Source organism: Pituophis catenifer, unplaced genomic scaffold, assembly GCF_029215685.1.
Source record: "Pituophis catenifer annectens isolate HBS135680 unplaced genomic scaffold, rPitCat1.0.hap2 SCAF_2, whole genome shotgun sequence".
Taxonomy (NCBI): Eukaryota; Metazoa; Chordata; class Lepidosauria; order Squamata; family Colubridae; genus Pituophis; species Pituophis catenifer.
In genome coordinates, this window is record NW_027256882.1 from 253,604,877 (window position 1) to 253,627,977 (window position 23,101).

The following is a 23,101-nucleotide window of genomic DNA, read 5'->3' on the forward strand; positions in this document are numbered from 1 at the left end:
TTGAAAATTCCTCAAAGAGATGATATCTTGCTTGTTTCTTAATTAGTCAGTGGAGTAATTAAGAAACAAGGACAATGGAAAGAAAAATAGGGGGTAATGGATTCTTGGATGGTTAGTGATTATTTGGATTAAGTTCTAATCAACAATAGTTCTATAGAATATATGGACATACTAAAACTTTTATTACATGTCTTTTTCTTTTTCTTTCTTTTCTTTTTCTTTTCTCTTCTTCCAGAATCTGAATTGTCTAAAAGTAATGAACAAAGTACTTGCTTAGACATGAAAGAGAACAATGAAATCAATCTAGCTGAAGCAATATTTACAGTATTGTCTTATTGCACTTTATCTCCCAAATCTCTTGGTGATGCCCTTCAGAACTACATGGAAAAAGAACACATTTGGGATTTTTTACATAATATATCAGGTATGTATAATGTAATAAAATATATCTTGAATATTATATACACAGTTTTCTTGATTTACAAGGTGTGTTAAAACATAGATCTTAAATTATTCAATAATACAAGCGTTCTCTTTCCCTCCAAGATGCTATGGTATAGTAATTAGGGCAAGATAGTGTTTTAGACCTGAGTTGATACTGTTGAATATTACATTTGTTTTCATCAGTGAAAACAATTTCATATATAAAATATTAATTCTGCAAGAATTAATGTGGCATTTGGACAGTAACATTATTCCTCTGAGAACATTTAATTTCTGTCTTTGAGATATTTTGAAATACTACAGAAATTACTTCCTACTCATCTTGATATGTAGTACCCCTTGGCACTTTCAATTTGAACTTCATTTCAGGGATAAACTATATGAAACATTAATCATGTAGTTTGTCCTCAAGTGCAGGACAGTTTTTTCACAAATAACTGTCACAGAGGGATGGATTGGGACATTAGCAGGGAAGAACTTTAACTACTTGTTCTTCTGCAGTCCTCTCAGATTCACCCCATGTCTGAGTTTTAACTTTTCATTTATGTCAGAGAAGCTTACATAACTTCTTCAGTAAAATAGTATATGTTAGCCTTATAAGGCTTGGGATTGTGAGGCTGAAACAAAGTCAGTCTGGTGGTCTGGAACAAGTATCAGGTATATATATATATATTTTTACAAATATTCTTTGTATTTAATTTTTTGAACTTTTCCTTTTTTTAGTCTCATATCAAATATCTCAAGAGAATGATAATATGATGATAATAATAATAGACATTATTTTTCTAAATGTATGTCTACCAAAAATATTTAACAGTTGAACCAGTCATAGAAGCGTTTTTAAATTTTAAACAAACAAACAAGCAAACAAAAGAAGTATTGTGTTGGATGCTAGTTGTAATCATTTTTATTTTTTCCTTTAAAGTATTCTACTGAGAAAAATAAATGTTTAAAGTTACAATAATTATGCCATACAGAAATTTAGTTCCATGGGTTCTATTTATGATAAGAATCTAGCAATTAAAACCAAATGAAACTTTATAAAAATCCTAATATTGAAATTTACTCAACCCTGAGTTTACTTGTTTCACTATCATCAATGTTTTTTGTTCTGTAGTTTCTAGTTGCAGTGAGTCAGAGCCAGAAGTTGTCAAATGCTTGAAATCGACTTTGATTAATTCAGTTAATGGAACAGTAAAGGAGGTAATTTCCTTGATGCATTCATGGGAAGCATCAGAGAAATATGGCACCTATCTGCCTAATAAAACTGTTCCTGAAAGGTTGTTGAGTACAGTTCCAAAGGAATGGAACTATATTTATAAAGATGTAAAAACAGAAGAATCTGGGAAATGTAAGTATCTTTACTTAAACCTGTCAAAATATTAATTAACTGTTTAATGAAAATATGTAAAAATAGAAGAGTTTTCAATCATGAATATCTTGGTAACCACTTTATTGTGGTTTTTTTGTTTATTAATAGAATAGTTGACTTATTTTGTTTAGAAAGTTAATGGAAAAAAAGGGATAATTTTAATAAAGAGGATGCAACAAAGTAAATCATGTTCAGAGGGCAGGAAGAAAGAGCTCTTTACAACTGAATATTCTGACATTTTACCTAGAATTCTCTGTTGTAGTTGAGCTCCGTCATTTCTGGACTAAAGAACTACATTTACTCTCAGTACGTTGAGTTGTTCTATCTGTTCCATTGTAGGAGTTGGTGACAGTTATTAAATGTCTGTAATTCACTTAAATGGATGCGTTAAAAATATTGAGAACATGCTAACCATAAAGCACAGTTAAATAAAAACATTTAAAATGTTTTGGGAATGTAGTGTAAATTAGAAGCAATATGTACTCTTAAAATTAATAATGTAATTAAATGAATGTTTGTAAATAGGTTTGGCAGAATAAGAAGTATTTTTTTCAATTTCAATTTTTTTTCCTTGCAGCAAATTTAATTTAATTTAATTTAATTAATTAAATTTATATGCCGCCCCTCTCTGAAGACTCAGGGCGGCTCACAATATATTTAAAAAAATAATTATAAAAAAACATTGAAAAATTAAAAACATTAAAAACTCATTCACGCCATTCATGGCCGGATCTCGCCAGATCACAAGAGCAAGATCAACGGCCCCAGGCCTGCCGGAAAAGCCAGGTCTTCACCGCTTTTCAGAAGGCCAATAGGGTGGGGATGGTCCGGACCTCAGGAGGTTACTGGTTCCAGAGAGCTGGGGCAGCCACACAGAAGGCCCTCCCCCGTGGGCCCACCAGCTGGCATTGTTTAGCTGACGGGACCCAGAGGAGACTAACTGTGGGATCTTACCGGTCGCTGGGAGCTATGCGGCAGAAGGCGGTCTCGAAGATAACCTGGCCCTGAGCCATGTAGGGCTTTAAAGGTAATAACCAACACCTTGAATTGTGTCTGGAGACCAATAGGGAGCCAGTGCAGCTCGCTGAGAATTGGTGTAATGTGGGTGTACCTAGGTGTACCCGCGACAACTCGCGCGGCTGCGTTCTGGACCAACTGTAGTCTCCGAACACTTTTCAAGAGTAGCCCCATGTAGAGCGCGTTGCAATAATCTAACCGTGAGGTGACAAGGGCATGAGTGACTGTGAGGAGAGCCTCCCGATCCAAGTAGGGTCGCAATTGGTGCACCAGGCGAACCTGTGCAAAGGTCCCCCTAGCCACAGCTGTCAGATGTTGCTCTAATCATAGCTGTGAGTCTAGGAGGACACCCAAATTGCGAGCCCGTTCTGAGGGGGACAATTTCTCCCCCCTCCCCCCAGAACCAAGGATGGACAATCGACATAGTCTTTAGGAGGCAATACCCACAGCCACTCGGTCTTGTCTGGGTTAAGTCTGAGCCTGTTGACTCCCATCCAGACCCTCACAGCCTCCAGGCACCGGCACATCACATCCACCACATCACTGAATTGATGATATATGCCTCCAAGTACACTTATAGAATACCTTGTATTCATATTGCTATAAGTTGCATTAGCTTCCAGGCAACCAGAAAAAGTCATGTCAATGAGCTGAGTGGCCACAAAAATTTAATAAACAAATAAACTAACGATATTAGTTGTTGTGAGTTTGTAACACTTTTAGCAGCACGGGATGGGTACACTACTGTAAAAATATGATATGGCCTATTAAAAGGAAAGAATTTGCTTTTACAAGATTTGCACACACATAATAACAAAATCATTTGTTTTACTGTTCTGTAAATATTGTACACTGGAGCTTTATTGAAAAAAACCCCAGTAAAATGTGTCCTTTCACAATAGCTAGCTAGATAACCCAATCTAAACATCTGAACTTATGAAGAGCAGATTAATCATTCTAGGAAAGAATAAAATAAAAATAAAAACACATTCCAAATGGGCCTCTGCCTGTTCCAGTGTTCACATGCAGTGCCTAGTCTCTATCAGATTTTATCTGCATGGTTGAAGAAATGGTGATCAGGTTGGCTCAGTCTCATAAGCCATAATGGACAGATGAGTGAGAGAAATGTGTGACAGACACAATTAAATTAAATTAATTTACATTAATTTTATAGGTTGTAACTCATTGTAAAATAAAACTGTTTAATCTTAATTATATCTGACTTCATTTTTCTTTTAGGTTTCACAAGGCTTGCTGCTCAAGTTCTATCTATTGTAATCAGCAAGTTACCTTCTGTAATAGCATGTTTGCCATCCCCAATTAAATATTTCTTTTTAATATCTGATAAAAAAATACCAGAAAAGTTTATTGAATCAGAGAAATACGGTTTTCTTGTCAAGACGTTGATTATAATTATATGTCAGATATTTGAGGATGGAAACATCACAGAACTTTTAACGGGTGCAATTCTTGACAGATGGAGCAAAGAAAAGCTCAGTTTAGTTTGCATATGTTTGGAAACTATTATAGGAAAAAAGAAAAAGAATCCTAAACAAGTAATTCATAAGATAATTCAGAGCATTGAACAGGAGAAGCCAAACTGGATTGAAAAGCAACTACTAAAAGCAAAAAAACTGAGCACAGAATGGTAAGAAACATTTTTCTTCTTTGTTGTGCTGCTGCTGCTGCTGTTTAAGTATAGTTCATGTTCAAATAGTTTATAACAAAATAGTTAATTTTAACTAATTATAATAAAATAAAGTACAATAATTTATAATAGAGTCATCTCTAGAGAAATGGGTGGCACATAAATCCAATAAACAAACAAACAAAATTTGAAGTAAATAGTACTTGGTTCCAAGAAAGCCTTCTTAAAATAAATAGAAAACAAGAAAAATATTTTCCTTATTTGTCCTTTCATTACTTAGAGTTTGACCATGAATTTTGCTATGGAGATTAGACCGTGCTTTACATAGAAGCTTTCTATTAGATTATATGATTGGTATTAAATAAGAACCTTTAATATTGTAATATAAAAATAGACTTAAAGGAAAATTGAAGCATTTCAGAAAAGCATTAAAATGTATATTTCACAATCAGTAGTTGAAAGATTTGTTAGCTGAATGAAGGTAAGTATTTTATGTCTTTCTGACATGTATCTTTATCATCTACTGATAATGATTATAAGAATACATGTGGCATGTTGCATACTTTCCAGATGATACTAGATGATTCTGGAGTTCACTGTACTTTATTTCTGTTTTTTTAGGGCAACCTCTTTAATTTCTGAGAAAATAATACAAATTCTCTGGGGAAAAAAACGTGGTCATTCTATTCAAGTCCTTCTAATTATTTAATGGGCTATACTCAGACTACTTACGCTTCCAGCTATCTTTAGCCTGGACTATAGGAGAGGTCATCTTTGAAACTCTCTCATGTCTTTATGTCTTTGAAGGGTTTTCGGTCTTTGAATCAAAGCCTTACTACATTGCCCAAATCCTGGGTCCCTTGAAGTAAATGTGTGTATATGCATTGTTACGTTTCTGTATCTTTGGGTTTCTTTCTTTCTGCCAAACACTGTATAAGGAAAGATGTAAATGCCATTGAGTCTCAGAGATCCAGGGGAAATTTATAACCCAGTAAATCCAGTTTCTTTTTTGCCGATGTTCCAGACAGATTAAACTAAGAGAGGGTTATATATACCCTCTCTTGGGCCTTGCCCTTGAGCTTCCTGTTGCAAGGGCATGTATTCTGTTGGTTGCTGTCAGATTCCCATGGGGCTATGCAGGGGTCATAGCTAACTTTATAGGTGCTGATGTAGGGACTTGTGTGCAGTCCTATTGTGGCTGAAGGCTAAACTTACCTTTGTTCAGAGCCACACCTTGCTGCAGGCAGAAATGGATTACCAAATCTGCATTTCTAAATTACTGCCCCAGCTCAGTATCTGCTTGGGGGGCAGGGGGCAGGGAGCTGAAGCTCTGAGTTTCTGTCTCCCTTAAGGTTTCTATTTCTCTTTTAGAGAAAATATAATTTTTTTCCTTCTTAATATTTCTCAAAATATTTAATTTTTCTAGGAGATGGATGGGTGCTAACTTTCTACAATAGTAAAATGTAAAAAATCAACTCACAAGTTCCTCAATATGACCAGGTTTCATTTCTAAAATCCTTTTGCATTTTTTTGTGCTTATTGCAATTTCCATTATACTTTTTATTTTGCAATAGGCTACTAAGATTTCCTACTAAAATAATTGAGTTTTGTGGTGCTACTTTGATACTTTGGCTATATCCCAAATAAATACATTGAATTCTTTCAGTGCACTTTATATATGTGAACGGTCTTAACTGAAGAGATTGTTGTATTAGCGATACAGGGTTAAATTCACAAAGATGTATTTTTGGTCATTGTTTAAATATCTATTGTGGTTATGTATCGGGAGGTGGTTTAATATCTGAGGCACATTCCTGTTTGGTAACATAATTTAAGATCAAGTGATTCAACATGATTTACTTTCATCCTGGAGCCATAAAGCACCATTTCAAAAATGTGTCTGATGAGGCAATGTTCTCTCACTCAGAAAAGAATCCTTGGCCTCATGTGCTTCGGGGAAGGGCACACTGATGATGCTTATAGTTCTTGCCACATTTTTCGCAGGATAATCTGCTTGCAGGTTTTATTATAATAGCAACCCTTAGAATTCTTACCTTCCCATTTCATTCTGTTCATTGTTTCTTCTACTGTGGCCTCTGTGGCTGCACCACTAATTTGAAGACACACTCTTCTGTGAAGGTGAGAGAACTTAATTATAAGTTGGTGGAATCTTCCATAGTACATTCAGTCACATCAGGCTTGACATCAGTTGATTCTGCCACACTTTAAGGAAAAGTAATTTGTATCCAAAATAAAAGCACAAGTCCTTACTTCTGAACACTGAAAATCTCTAGATGGAGGAAAAGTAAGTGAAGCATCCACCAAAGTTACATTTTCCCTGATATACTAGAGCTACCTGCAGTGAAATTATTAGATTAACAATGCTGTGCCTTCTCTACTCATAGGACTGTGAACTTTGCTCTAACATTTTCTTGTATCAGTATTAGTGTTCTACTTCAGGGGGGAAAAATTGAAGCAGTTTTGGAAGCAGTCAGTGGAATCAATAGATTTGGTGCTTGTCTCCTTTAATCTGCTCTCAGTGAGTGATTATCTGGATCAGTGGTCCCCAACCCCCGGTCCGCGGACCGGTGCCGGGCCGTGGAGTACCTGGCACCGGGCCGCGCAGCGGCCGGGGGACATGAACGCTGCAGCGCAAAGGCTCCTGGGCCGTGCGCAATGGGCTGTGCGCAAAAGCTCCTGGGCCGTGCCCCCACCCCTGCGCGCGCTCAGCGGGCCGCAGCGATAAAAAGGTTGGGGACCACTGATCTGGATCATCAAAGGAGTTTATTTTCTTTTCTGCTCCTGTTGATACTGATTGGATAGGATGATAATGATGATATCCATTCAGTTGTGTCTGACTTTTGGTGATTCTATAGATTTCTCCACATCTTCCAATCTTGCACTACTTCTTTGAGTTTTTCTATGACTGGTTTCAGGTTTGATGGTGTCCAGCCACCGTGTTCTTTTGTGGCCTGGTTTCCTTTTACTGTTCCTACATGATCTACAATGATAAAAATTAGGTTGTAGATTGAGTTACATAATTAGATAGTTGTATTTATATCCTGCCTTCCATTGACCAATTTTTCCCACTAGAAATTTGCAGGGTAGGTTGGGCTGACATATTGTGACTGGCTGCAAGACACACACACACACACACACACACACACACACACACACATCTGGGTTTTTTTCTTGCATCTTTTAAAAACCATTCTTAAGCTCAACCAGATCTTTCTGGATTTGCTTCAAGATTTGTACTTGAGCCATGATCTTTTTTAACAAGATAATTGAAGATTCTTCTTCTGCCATCTTTTCTGGCTCAGCAGATAATGACACACAGTTGGAATTTAGCTAGGTGTTATCTGTATGAGTCTCACTTAAAACAATTAATTTTTAATTTAAATTTCATTTAAAACAAGAAAATATATAATACAAAAATTTAATTACCCAGTGATCAGAATCTTTATGCAGAAGGTCTGATAATACAGGAGTTTGAAAACCCTTAGTCGGGAGAGAAACAAGAGACAGGCCTATAGTTCCATCTCAAAAGTGGAAGTCCAGCATTGCAATTGTGTTCATGCAGAATTCTCTGATAATCCTGGAACTCATTGTTACTCAAAGATGATGTTCAAAGAATATATTTCCTATATTACCCATTTATCCAAAGAACATAGGCAGTTGTTTTTAATTTCTATTAGTGGGCATGGATAGAAAGAAGATGACTGTTAAGCAACTGTCCAAAGGAAACTGGCTTGTTTTGGACTTATTTCCTCAGACAGGGAAAGATTCTTTGGAAATATGACACTGTGTGCTCTGGTTGGCACAACTCCATTTTTAATAAATGGCTACATTAAAAAACACAGTTATAGTTTCCATATAAACTAGGAAAAATGAAGCAAAAAAAGAATGTTTGTATTTAGGATATTGCTTTTTTACTATCCTCCTGAAACATTAAATTTGATTGTGTGTAATTTTATAAACTTTGTAGTATATATATATATATATATATATATATATATATATATATATATATATATATATATATATATAGGTCTTTGGTTATTCGGGTCTTCTCCCACGTAAAATTGGAAGTGTCTTGGCGACGTTTCGACGACAAGCATAACATCAAGACAGCATTCTGCACAAACCGAAAAATATCCACCATCCTAAGGAACCCCAAAGACAAAATTGAGTTAGAAAATCAAGGAGTATATGAAATCCCATGCACCGCCTGCCCCACTACATACATCGGACAAACCAACAGATGAATAAGTGCACACATAGAAGAACACAAGAACTCAGTCAGAAAAGAGGAACCAACTTCTTCCCTGGTCCAACACCTTAAAGCCACAGGACATGATATTGACTTTAAAAAGACCAGAACTATCGCCAAAACTGAACACTTTAACAACAGAATAATCAGAGAAGCCATCGAGATAGAAAAACGCCCACACAGCATGAACAAACGAGACGATACCTCCCGCCTACCAGCCATTTGGAAACCCGCCCTTATTGACAAACAAGTCCCTAACACGACAAATGACACCAGACCCACACTCACAAAGGCCACACAGGATGTCACCACCACACATCCACGCAGAAAGCAGACTCAAACCCACACTGATAATGAGCCATGACCAAGGACCAGAAGCCAGACCGCAGCTGCATCATTAGCCACTTTAAACCCCTCCAATCCATACATGAAGCAGACTGACACCCACCATGAAGAGCTCACACGGCCACAAACACGAAGCCAAACAACAACAACGCAGCTCACCAGCTCAAATCCCCCTGCAACTCAGACTAAGCTGAGCACAACCAAGCCCCCACCCAAACAGAACATACCCCCAGCCAATCAGAGCACAACCAACCCCCCATCCAATCAGAGCACAGCCAAGCCCCTAACCAATCAGAACACACCTCCACCCAATCAGAACACAGCCAAGTCCCCACCCAATCAGCTCACACCCCCACTAGCAGTTAAAAGGAAGAGACAGCTGAGATCTCACATTGCTCCTGGAAGCACGAAGCCGAGAACACCAGCCTGAAGATGACGAATGAGACTTCGTCGAAACGTCGCCAAGACACTTCCAATTTTACGTGGGAGAAGACCCGAATAACCAAAGACCTACATACAAACACCCGCGAAAACCTGAGAAAACAAATATATATATATTTGTTTTATATATATATATATATATAAAATTTGATTTATATGCCGCCCTTCTCCGGAGACTCAGGGCGGCTTACAGTGCATTAAGCAATAGCCTTCATACTTTTGTATATTTTATACAAAGTCAGCTTATTGCCCCCACAAACCGGCTCCTCATTTTGCATATGTTAAGAAAATTAAAGTATCAAATGTAGTTTTGATTATGGTATATTTTGAAGAATATAATCTTAGCTTAATAAAATATTACAATTAACAGACATAAATTTCATATTCGTAGAAATAGTGGTCAGAGTTATGGGAAAAGTTACAATTGTATTCATTGTCTGTCTTGTACATTAAACTATTACTAAAATAACCTTCACTTTATTATTAACTACTCCCCCCCCCAAATTATAATTTATCAACTAAGATTGTGGAGAATACACAGTCTCAAAAGAAATGTCTGCTTTTCAATGTAATTTGTTGAGTCGAACATTATTATTTTTCATTATGGTGACCCTGAGTTGCCTGACTGGGTGCATATAAAGATTAAGATGAATGCAGTTATTCCTTGGCTGAGGTCTGCCTCTTTCAGGGCACATTCTCCCTAATGACATGATTGATAGGCAGTCCCAAATCTAGAGAGGAACTCATTAATCACAACACTGACTGAATCCAATCATTTGCTTCACCTGCAAAGTGATGGACAGGAAAGGATACAGTTTGTGTGCTGACACTGAAACAGTCATTTGTCAGAGGGCCTCAACTTTTTCAATGTCATCCTGTAAGCAGCTTGACATAACATTCAGCTGCACTACTATACAACTTCAAAACACTACTTTTTAATTTTGCTATGCTTGTAAAGATGTAGTTCTTTGGAAACTTTTAGATCAAATGTAATGATAGCATATATCTGCAGAATTAAATTGTAGTAACTATAATTTCAAATTATTTACTGCCTTGAGTATTCTGAAGTGATGTATTAGATTGTAATATTAATTACTGGGTTCTATGCACATACATGCATCATGCAAATAGATTTAAATGTACTTAAATTTGTTGCTTATTTATATATAAATATATATATTTATGCCTATGGTCCTATGTATGTTTATCTGAGGATGGGCCCACCTGAATTTAATGAAGCTTAATTCTGACGTGACATATACTAGAGTGCAGATAAGAATAAATACTTGGTTTTCATTGAGAATATTGTATTATTGGCTCTACTATAATTAAAAATGTTATAATAGCTTTTGGAGTTTCTAAATTGCTAATTGAGGATGGATACAGTGCTGTGATGCAGTTTGAAACTTATAATCAGATCATAATATATTGAATAATTAATATTAGAATGGGAATAGTTTAGTAAATCAGCCCAGGTGTCACATACAAAAAGGAAGTGCAAGCTTTTAACAATTTGTTGTTTTCCCAAATTGAAAATTGATATAAGATTATTCAGTGAGTAATACCTTGAATTTTAAAAAAAGATTTTAAAATCTTAATATAAGTTAATATAATAATATAATATAATAATAAAGTTAATATAATGACTACTTGTGTGGTGTGTTAATTGGGATTTAAAATAATGTAATAAAATAAGAAACCAAGGTTACGTTACTGAAAGTGTGCTTTTTTTTGTTAAGAATAATAAAAAGCATGTAATTGTCTTATATTTTTATATTAAACATGTTTTTAATATAATGTTTTCCTTTTTTTAGGATACTATTTCATAAAGTGAGGAGAGTTTAGCATGTTTTTAATTTGAAGTATTATGTTTTCTTTTTACTGGGGTACTTGTTCATAAAGAGAGGACACATATATTTAAAAAGACAAGCAGAAAGGTAGTTGTAACAGTAAAAAGATACCTGCAAAGTTACATTTTTCTCTTCTTTAACTACACTGAGGGACTTTTGCAAAACGGTGTTTCTATCATTTTATCATATAATCACACACTGTAAGGACTGAAGAGCCCAAATCAGGAAATGTGACTATATTGGTCTCCTGGATTAAGGCTCTATCTTTTGGCAATATTCATTGTTTCATATTGTAATACTTGTGCTTCCTTTTTAGTACAATTACTACTGCAAAAGATAGTAGGAACTCAGAAGAGGAAACTATTGAGCTTGAATTGACTGAGCAGAAAATAAACATGATGGCCTTGGATATCTGCCACAAACCAGGTGGCAGTGAATACCTGAGGCAAATTTATCACATCATCCAGCTCAATGAGGTAGGGAAACAGCCTTTTTTACCGAGCAATTAGGTGTGTAGTGGCCTGAGGCAGCATCTGCTGGCAGCTAAGGGTTACTCAAGGAGGTGATAATGCTTCCTAAAGTCAATACCTGAGTCAGTACCTCACTGGGTTACACTGTTCGCTTTAAGATTTTCTGCATTTTTTCATAAAAGGTTATTTTAGGGCATTATATGCCTTTTATTTACGTATATAGACTCTGTCATCCTTCATTAATTGATTTCTGATTTCTAAAACTGACACAAAAAACATTTGTGTAAGTATGTTCAAAATCATTTTGATTCCATTTATTTTTGTTTTGTTTTATTTCCATTTTATTTCAAGGAAAAGTAGATTAATGTAATAATTAAAAGAATATGGATGCGTACAGATCATATTTTTAAAAATATAAGCTTATATTTGTTTCGGCTTTGTGCCAATTGCCCAATGAGTAAATAAGGTAACTTTTATTTTTGAATTGACTTCTGAAGCATTTTTTCTTTGTTACATTCAATGTTACATTGTTCAATTACGGGCCACTACTGATTAATATATTAGATTCATGTGTATACTTGTACTCCAAAATTATATAAATGAACAAGATTGCTAGTGTTTTAATTGTAATTTCTTTTGTCAGCTTTACATCATATGTACTAGTTTCTGTGATCATTTCATTTAGGAGCAAATGTTAAAAATGGAATTTGTAACTTGATTATTCACTGTAACTTTGTGTACAGTCTGTTAATTATTTGAGGAATTGCCATTTTGATTTGGGTGTAAATAGGTGGAAGTAAAAATGAAGAACCACCAATCAAGAACAATCACTCAACTCCATAAAGCACTTTTTAAAACATCTCCCAGAGTCACTCATTCAGTGTCTTAGTCCAATGCCTAAAGTCCAAGGGTCATATCTCTAGGGATTTTCAAAAAGCCAATAAGGTTGGGCCTGACTGAATTTTAGAGAAAAGTGTTGCACAAAGCAGATGCCACTAGAGAGAAGGATACTTCCTGGGTCCGATCAGATGACATTGCTTCACTGAAAGATGTTAGAACATGCCAACTTTGTTGAATGTGGTGATCAACAAGAATTAATATTGGTCAAGCAGGTAAATCAACTCTGTGCCATAAATCAATGGTCCCCAACTTTTCCAGCTTGGCATACCAGCAGGAAGGGAGAGGGAAAGGTTTTGTGCGAGTGGCAGGTATGTGTGTGAGCACGCACAACTCTATTTGCACAAGCAGCCACCGCTCACACAAGTGGAGCTGCTTGTGTGCGCATGCTTGCCTGGCAGTTGTGCATCCCAGTTCCGAATGGGCAGTGGGCTGGTAGTGGGCCACTGCCCAAGAATTGGAGATCCCTGCCGTAAAGGGCTTTACAGATGATACTCAGCACCTTGAATTCTATATGGAAATCTATTAGCAGCTCATAAAGTGGTGGTATAGCATAAGTGCAATGGTATGTGGCCATAGCTATCCACACTGGCATATTCTCAACTAGTGCATCTTCTGAATAACACTTAAGGACAGATCCAAGGCTGCTATCTGGTTCTTTAATAGGAGCCATAATTCCAGGAAGATCCCCAAATTATATTCCAGTTCTGCCTGGGGAAGTGGATGCCATCCTATCCAGTACTAAAGGTGGAAGGTTTCTCAAAATATTGGCCCAAAAACCATTCAATCTTATTAGGGTTGAAACTAAGCCTGTTTCTCCCCATCCAGATTCCCCAGAGCTTCCACACACTAAAGAGGAACCTTGGAATCAAAAGAGGCATAAATGTACAATTAATATTATCAGAGTTCAATGACAGTTCAACTCATGCCACCTGATGACTTCACTCAGTGGTTTTCTATAAAGTTTCAATAGGATTAGGAGTTTACAGCCTGAAGTAGCCCACAAAGCAGGTTCCTAGGGTTTAACCTTCCTCCCCACCCAAAAACTGGAACAGCCCTTTAAGGGAGGAAGAAAACTACAACATCATCCCACCCTCTAAATCAGGCCAGGAAGATAGCATGATCATTGGTAATTAAAAGCCATTGTCAAATCAAGGAGGGCCAGGCTAAGAATACCACTGATTTCCTGACTCCTCCAAGGTTATCCACAAATGCAGTCAATGCTGTCTTATTGCTATAGTCAGGCCTGAATTCTGATTGAAAAGAATTGGATAATCTGTTACTTCGAGAATCCATTGAAGCTGAAGCTCAACTACCATTTCCATATTTTTTCCCAAAGAGGAGGCTGGAAATTGGTTAAAAAATATCCCATGCGTCAGGTCTAGTGGTGGTTTTTTGAACATGGAAAGATTGCCCTTAAAGCCTTGAGGTCATCCTTAATAGAGATTCTTACACATGTTTGGTTGTTTTTGCTTTCTCCAATGATACTTAGGCATCCCTTTTGCTGTTTCATCTCCCATAGATCTTTGAAAACCAGGGGGTACCATCTGATCTGTCAGCACCACAGCAATGCCAGGTGCAAACCAATCTAAGACCATTGTTGCCCTCTCATTCCAAGTGGCAAACAAGGCCTCTGTTGAGCTATGCATCAGAGCCTCAGGAATAATCCCAAACTCACTTTGAAATTTTTCATAATGGGAGCAGTTCAGAAAAATCCAAAAGAATCAGAGAACCATGATTGGGGACTGATTTGAATGCCCTCTGTATCCAGATTGTGTTGCTATTGTCCTGAGACAAAACCAAATTCAAGCATCCCCTCAATGGATGAATTTCAGTCTGAATCGCATCATGAAGATCTTAGCAGATGTACATAATCTGTTGCAACATGTGCCCTGTGGAACAGCTTCCCCATATCCAGATGGCTTGTTGGCTTTCTGGAAGGCTATAAAAACCTGGCTTTTGCTACAAGTGATAGGGCCAGGCCATGACTTCACAAGCTACTTCTGACTCCATGCTCAAGAAAAGCAAGTTGGAATCCCCTCACACTATTGTGATGTAATCCATTACTAACTTTGCCACAGTTTCAAGCAGCTCAAGCAGGGAAGTCACAGTGCCTCATGATATTGTAGAGTAGCCACAATCCCATCAGTGTGAAATATCTAAAAGATTTATTCTAGATACAAAAGATACAATTATTTAATTATGTTTCTGAAAAATATATAGAAGGAATTTAAATCCTTCATGCATTTACATAACAAACCAAACCTCTTTGTTCTTCTCTGATGTAATTATTACTCAGTTGGAATTCTTTTTTTAAGGATTATTTGAACGAACAGCTATCTTATGATGGAACTTCTGAAGAAGATCCAGCAAACATCAGACATTTATGTCTAATGTTAAGAAGCAAAGAACAGCCTGTTTTTGACCCTTTCCAAGTGCACCACTGGTATTGCACTAATGTGTTAAAAAAGGTTAGTCATTATATGAAATACCTAATGTTGTTTATTGTTTAAATCTGTTAACAAAAGAAATCCAATGCCTAGTTCAGATTGCTTTTGAAAGCCTTGAAATTATAATTCTTTGGATATACATTTACACCATTTGACATGGTGGATGGGATGGGACAGGAAAGAAGGAAAGGAGGAAAGAAGGCAGGCAGGCAGGCATTTGCTTTCAAGTTCCTAAAATACAAAATACAAAAAGGATAGTAGTGACATTTATCTTATACAATTAAATAAAGCTTTTCATACAGTTCCAGCACTGGGAATTAGCAGAGGAGATGTACACTGATAATCTACTGCATGCAATAATGAATCATGCTTATAAGTGATTCATAGAAGCAAGGATTGGTATCTGTATTGGCAAGGTTTCTCCTGTTATAGCATCTTCCCCATGTTGCCACCTCATTTCATTCCATTCTATTTCATGTATTATGATTGTACTCTTAAGATTTCATCCAAATACTGTAAGTTGAGTTGAGATATAATACTGACCAGTATGGGATGGAATGAATACTCTTACTAGAAATTGCTTCCAGTTAGGTACAATATTACATGTTAATTGCTTTTTCACATAATAGCAATAGCACTTAGACTTATATACTGCTTCGCATTGCTTTACAGCTCTCTCTAAGCAGTTTACAGAGTCAGCATATTGCTCCCAACAATCTGGGTCCTCATTTTACCGACCTCAGAAGGATGGAAGGCTGAGTCAATTTTGAGTTGATGACATTCAAATTGCCGAACTGCTGGTAGCCGGCAGTCAACAGACGTAGTCTCCAGTACAACATTCTAACCACTGCACCACCATGGCTCTTATACATAAGCACATTTATAAATTGATAAAGATAATAAATATTATTATATAGAAATTTTGAATTTGGTTCAATCATTGTATCTGATGTAAGGGGTTAAGAGATACTCTAATCACCACTTGTGTATTGTTCCCTAGAAGTTTGAAAGTTAAGGCTTTGGGTGTTTTATTGGTTTCTCAAAATTCTTAAGAAGCCAATAGATCTTTTACCAGAAGATTATTGTCTTCTTTTGACCCCTTATGCCTAGAACTATACAACTTGGAACTTTTGGCAGTCTTACTAGCTGGAACATCTAGATCAATCTCATCTCATGGAGAATTATCTTCTTGACTCAGAGCAGCTTCAGATCAGTAATATATAAGAGTGTAACATTCTTGGTGATATTATGGTTTCAAGTGAAATTGACATGTAGCAGAGATTTGAAGTTAATATATTGGTTTACTATGTGAGGCAAACAGCAAATCTATTCCCAAATTATAACAGGATTGTATCAGAGAGGCTATAATAAATCCCAAATTATTTTGGTTACTAGAAGTAGTTAAATTATGGAGATGTTACCCTATGGAATGTCTGTGTGCAACCCTGCTCCTTTTTCCAACGTGAAATATAGTCTTACCTAAGCAACCAAGTATTACCTAACAATTTGACACAAATCTCAAAGAATGGGATTCTTGCATATAATTTAATTGCCAGAATCTGTGTGAGATGGTTCTGTGGTTAAATTGATGGCCTTTCACTAATTAAGTAGGATTAATTCACCGTAGTGGTACTCATCTTGGTTCCCTTTTTACTTTTGTAGAAAAATCCTCCTTGAATTTTCCCTTTTAATTAAAAAATAAAATGGTTAAGATTGTTTAACCACTGAGCCACCTGGATAACATTTTATAGTTGCCAGAAGAACCAAACAACTCAGTATTTGTGTCTCTGATTTGCAAGCATCTCCCTTCTGTTATAGAAGACAATATTAAAATATCTGAGAGGACTGTTGAAAAACCTCCATCAATTATAGTTGCCAGGTTTTAAAATTCTATTTTCAGAAATAGCAGATTAAACTCCATGAGAAACATAAATCAACATAAACATTAGAACAAGATGGATAAATCTATTATTTGCTTGGTATAATAACTCATATTAATTTCTTGAAATTTGAGTTTGAGGGGGTAGAAGCCACCTCAACATTCTAAAAATTCTTCTTTCATTTTTTATTTTACAAACTCCTCAATTATGTCCTCTCCCCTGGTTTCCCTTTAGATATCATGAAATCCATGAACTTTTGTTTTCTTTACCAGAAATATAAAAACCTGTCTTGTTTTGAAAACTTAGTAACTCAAATCTAGAGATCTGCTGGCCAGCAGATGGTCAGTGTTTACAGCTCTGATACACCTAATTGTCCATTGCAAAAGGAATTAGATTGTTATGAGCCATGCCCCAAACAGATAATCAACATTCTCTGAGTTAGTAGTACTTTTATGATGCTCAGCGGTGCACGCAGATTCTGAAGCAGCAAGAACGTTGCAATCATTGTCTCATATGCTGAATATGTTGTCTCTAGCACACAAACACACACAAACCTTGAGGCAGCCTTGTTGTTTTGTGTATCCAGGTAAATCATTCTACAGGGTAATTAACAACAACATTATCTCTATTGCTCTGTAGTGCAACTTTGCAAGATGGCCAACAAGATATACGGTATATATGTCTTAAACTCAAAGGCTTCATATCTTGAGGGAGCCAGTATGGTCACATATGACCTTCTCTGACTTGACTTTGAGCAGCTTGTTAGGCTAACAATAAAGCTGTGCTTGAGTGTGCTGAACCATCAGCTTGTCAGAGCCAGTAATCTGACTACTTGCTTACATATTCAGAGCTGAATTTGACCAGGAATTTATGCACAAAATTATGTTACTTTTTTGTTAATTACTTTGCTGCATTAGGAATTATTTATAATCCCAGTAACGGTGTGAGAGCTATTCCCCATACTGTTCTAGGAAATATTAATAGTGGTAACCTTGGCAATACATGCATGAGACATTAAGGAAGGAGAAATGATAACTTACTCCTGGGAAAGAGAAAATGTGAGAAAGAACTTAAACTGACCTCTCCTTGATTCTGTTTGGTATAAGAAGGGGCTAAGGGAAATTCTGGCAGGCTTTCAAGATTGTGTTTATTAAACCCTATAACAATAAAGTAGCATTTCACTAAAATTTGTGGCATCTCTTTGCTCACTCATCCTGCCTCAAAACATTGAGTGCAGAGGATAGAAAATTGAAAATATTGGCAAAAATTAGTTTGAACATTTAATGAACACATATTTTTATCATATTGTATATTTCTATAAAAAGTTGATAAAGGTACTCATGAATGCTGGCTAAGCTGATTAAGGTTTCATTTCAGATAAATTCAATTCAAATTGAAGATTTGTCTTTTGGATTTTCTGCTGTCTTAAATATTGCTTGACTAAATGCTAGGCTTTAATTTGGAATGCAGGTAATATTTTTAGCTGTTACAACTGACTCCTTCATTCATTAATACTGTAGTACTGTAAGACCTTCAAAAGCTGACAACTCTGGGTAGAATTCAGTCACCGTGTGACAGGACTGCATTGCTCTATTAACCTGCAAGTGACAAGCAATTGTTACTGTACAATAGTTACAACTTCAGAAACCTTTGTTATACTACCTCGACTTTGCAACTAAGAGATTTTTGTAAAACATTCTTTCATTATGCTATCATATAAAAATAATCCAATAAATTGATATTGTTAACAAGTAATCAGATTTTTCTTCAAAATATCCACATAGTTATATCATGTTTTACTACCTTTATTGGTGATTCTATGTTTTTTTGTCATAAGCAAGGTTACAACTAATATTTGGCCATTTATTTGGTAACTTGTGCCTTCTTCTACTAATGACAGTATAAGGGAAAAGAGAGATTATTGTTGTTGTTTCTTTTTTCCCATTGTACCTTTTTATATTCTCTGGAATTCTTGGAAGTGTTTTCTTCACTCATTTTTTAAAGACTGTGACCCAGCAAGAGTATAGTGGTATGTTTAGATCCTAAGAGATTTCCGTATCCTAAACTTCTGAATATTTCTACTTTGTTAGTTAAAATAGGGATTGTGGAAAAAAAAGAAAGCCTCTGCATTCGGAGTGAGGAAATTGATTTAAATGGAAAACATTCAATTATTGAGTATTTTGTAACTTTATCCTATCCTTTTTTAATAAATCTTGTTTAAGAAACTCTAGAAAAATCTTGCTATCTATGGAAATGGGATGACTAAGAACTTGATAATCGATGAGTAGGGATTCTAGAAGTAAGCAGCTATCCAGAAAGTCTTAATGGGAAATATTTCAAGATGAAGAACTTCTGTTAAGAAGGACCCTCATGGAAGCTAGGAAGAATTTGTTTGGAAGGCACCATGCAAACCTGAATCAAAATGCTTTGAAATAATTGTGTGAAGGAGGAGCCGAATCTAGAAAATAATGCAAAGCCAAGCCCTGGACAGGACAGAGAAATATACAGCATGAAGAGACCCAATAATGAGCATATAAATTATGAGCATATAAATACAGGAAAGGATAGGCCAAGTTACATGCCCCCTAGAATCCCAGTATACTTATAAAACAGAGAAACAGAACTAGAAATCCTAACACTGAAAGATGAACATAATTTAGTAGACATTACTGAAAACTGTTGAGATAAAATCTCATGAATAGAATGTAAAGACTGAAGAATATAACATTAAAAAGGGTTTAGGACAGAATTAAAAAAGGAGAGAGATGAGGAAGAGGGCAGTGTATGAAGACCCAATACTGAGAACAAGAATTTGAGTAAAAGACTCCTAATACAAATGCTTGATTAAGAATATAAGGAATGGGGAGTAATAAATATATTATTATAGAAGTCTTAAAGACTTTCAAGCCAGGTAGAAGATCTGGATAATGCCCTTGTGGATGAGATTACAGAATGTTCTAGGTGCCTATAGCTAATAATGGGAGACCATCTGTCTGGATGTCTGTTGGAAAACCACCTTGGGGAAGACTGTAAAGTCCCAAATATTCCTAAATGGTCTTATTAACTGTTTAATTTTTTAGAAGATAGAAAAATAAATGATATGAGTGCACTCCTAAATCCCAATTCAGACTAAAGGGGGCAGCGGGTTGAAGAAGTAAAAGCAGTTGGGAATCTTAGGAAGAAGTGACATACCATCTTGTGGATCAGGATACTACAGAAAGAAATTGGAGCATAATTAGATATGAGGGCAACTAATTTCATCTGGTTTAGAAAATTATTAGGTGGAATCCTTTAGACAGAAATCCTCAAAGGAACTTAGAAAGATCCTGCAAATAAAATTACACAATATTCCAGTGAAATGAAAATGGGGGCTACTTAGGAAATTATAGTGAATACATAGGAAGTTTTTGACTGTGCTAGAAATGTATAAGCAGTGGAAAATAAGTATAATAATCAAGAAAGTATACTAGCAAAGTGCCTAGTATTTGTAGAAAGCTGGAAAGACTAAAACACAAGAAGAACTTAAATGAAAGTAAAAAGAAACAATATAAGTAAAAGGAAGAAAAGGGAACGTTAGATCCATTATTAATAGAAGATAGAGAACAGTAAACTGGAAACAGTAAACTGGAACAGTCACAGGAAAATGGCAGGAAGACATGATAGAACTACTGGAAGTTGTTAAACGGGCCGTTTTCGGCCCCCGGAGGATCTCCGGGGGGTGGGGAAGGCCGTTTTCGTCCTCCCCAGACTCCTAGAGAGGCCCTGGAGCCAGGTGAGAAAAAAAAACAGGCCTACCGGGCCATCACATGCCAGGAGCAGGGGGATGGGTGGGTCGCACGCGCATGCTTGGGGGCAGGGCATATAGAATTATGGGTGTGGGTGTGCGTGACCCCCCCCTTCCTGGCACGTGATGGCAAAAAGGTTAGTCATCACTGTGATAGACTGTCATGTACTAAGATGGGTCAATCAAAGTTGTTTCTGAAAACTGGACTGCTATAAAATAGACTGCCTTGTAATGTAGTAGACTCTTCTTCACCATACCACAAAATCGTACTCAATCTCTCAATGAGGTCTTAATGAGGACTGATAGATATCACACATTTGCTGGGATTGTGCAGAGACTGAACTTTAAGCGCTGGAACAGCTTCCTTTACAATTCATTCTCCTTAGATTAGTAGGGGTAATGGAATTCTTGTCCCTCTGCTTCATTTTTATCACATTTCTGCCTTGCCTTGTGATACCTGCTTACCACCTTATGTTTGTCTCCTGCAGTTCTTAATCGCCCATTTTGCCCTCTGAATCCAATTTACAAATCTCTATGTTTTGACTTGATAAATTAGATTAATGACCTTGCCTTGTGTGAATTTTTGAGATGGTTTCATTAATTAATGAAAGCCAGTGGACCAGGATATTAATGAAGCCAACCACTTTTTGAGGATCTTTTAGCATATCTGAACTTAGCAATAGCTCTTTCTAATATTTTTTATATGGCCTTCCTTTGTTGTAATTATGTAAAATGGAAGCATAATCCTAGCTTTCTACTTCCATCTTTAGAATCAGGATGTTTAAATCCTGGCAGATAATATGCGACTTTTAGAATGGCAATCTGAGCTGTTGTTTGTGATTAGGGCTACCTGATCTGTGGTATAAAAATTTGTATGACAAGTAGATTTTTTATAGCAAAGAAACACGTGTGTCATTAACTCTTTGCTGCCACTTCATGGTTGTCCAAAATTTGGAAATCTTACTTAGTTCAATCAGGTAAGTGTACTAACCATTCATATTTATGATGCAAAATGATGATCTCCCAAGAGAAATAGATGGTTCAAAAATGGGATAGATAATTTTTTTTGTGTGATAGGTAGACAGACAGACTGTCTGACAGATATAAAAAGGAACTGATAATTTTCAATTCAATGGTGAAAAAAATAAGGTTCTACATTTAGGCAAGAAAAACCAAATGCACAGGTACAGTATGGGTGGTACCTCGCTCAATAGTAGTGTGAGAGAGATCTTGGAGTCCTAGTGGACAAGCACTTAAATATGAGCCAACACTGTGCTACAGCTGCCAAAAAAGCCAACACAGTTCTAGGCTGCATTAACAGAAGGATAGATTCAAGATCACGTGAAGTGTTAATACCACTTCATAATGCCTTGGTAAGACCACACTTGGACTACTGCATCCAGTTTTGGTCACCATGAAGTAAAAAGGATGTTGAGACTCTAGAAAGAGTGCAGAGAAGAGCAAAGATGATTAGGGGACTGGAGGCTAAAATATATAAAAAAAGGTTGCTGGAATTGAGTATGTCTAGTTTAATGAAAAGAAGGAGTAGGGGTGACATGATAGCAGTGTTCCAATATCTCAGGGGTTGCCACAAAGAAGAGGGAGTCAAGCTACTCTCCAAAGCACCTGAGGGCAGGACAAGAAGCAATGGATGGAAACTCTTCAAGGAGAGAAGCAACCTAGAACTGAGAAGAAATTTCCTGATAGTTAGAACAATTAACCAGTGAAACAACTTGCCTCCAGAAGTTGTGGATTTTCCAACACTGGAAGTTTTTAAGAAGAGATTGATCAACCATTTGTCTGAAATGGTATAGGTTTTCCTGCCTGAGTAGGGGGTTGGAATAGAATATCTCCAAGGTCCCTTCCAACTCTGTTATTCTATTCTATATAACTGTAGGGAGTTTTTGTATGTTCATCTATCCACCTTGTTCTGTTTGAAGAACACCTTGTAAATGTTCCTCAGGTACTCAGGATGTTGTCAATCTTCAGGGTAAGGTGGTGGGAGGGGATGGTTTGCACACACAATCACGCTCACATACCACTTGCACAGCCTGGTTCCGAACAGGCTTCAGCCCAGCACTGAGCTATGGATCGAGGGTTGGGGACCACTGCTGTAACAGAATCATGAAAATCAGAGATTTCTCTGTGTCCCATTTTATACTAAACAAATCAAGGTGCAATTATCTTGGGTTCCTTTCTCATGCTTGCTTCAATCTCAAGACTGTGCAAT

General features: G+C 36.5%; 1 protein-coding gene across 2 annotated transcripts in view; it reads left to right on the forward strand.

The window, feature by feature from the left end:
• Positions 1 to 23,101, forward strand: part of KIAA0825 (KIAA0825 ortholog) — a 168,804-nt gene that overhangs the window by 60,356 nt on the left and 85,347 nt on the right. For both annotated transcript variants that reach the window (XM_070935756.1, XM_070935757.1), the window contains exons 14-18: positions 236 to 424; positions 1,562 to 1,795; positions 4,073 to 4,481; positions 11,707 to 11,866; positions 15,076 to 15,228. In XM_070935756.1, coding sequence (XP_070791857.1) covers positions 236 to 424; positions 1,562 to 1,795; positions 4,073 to 4,481; positions 11,707 to 11,866; positions 15,076 to 15,228 — 1,145 coding nt within the window. The remainder of the gene's footprint in view (positions 1 to 235; positions 425 to 1,561; positions 1,796 to 4,072; positions 4,482 to 11,706; positions 11,867 to 15,075; positions 15,229 to 23,101) is intronic.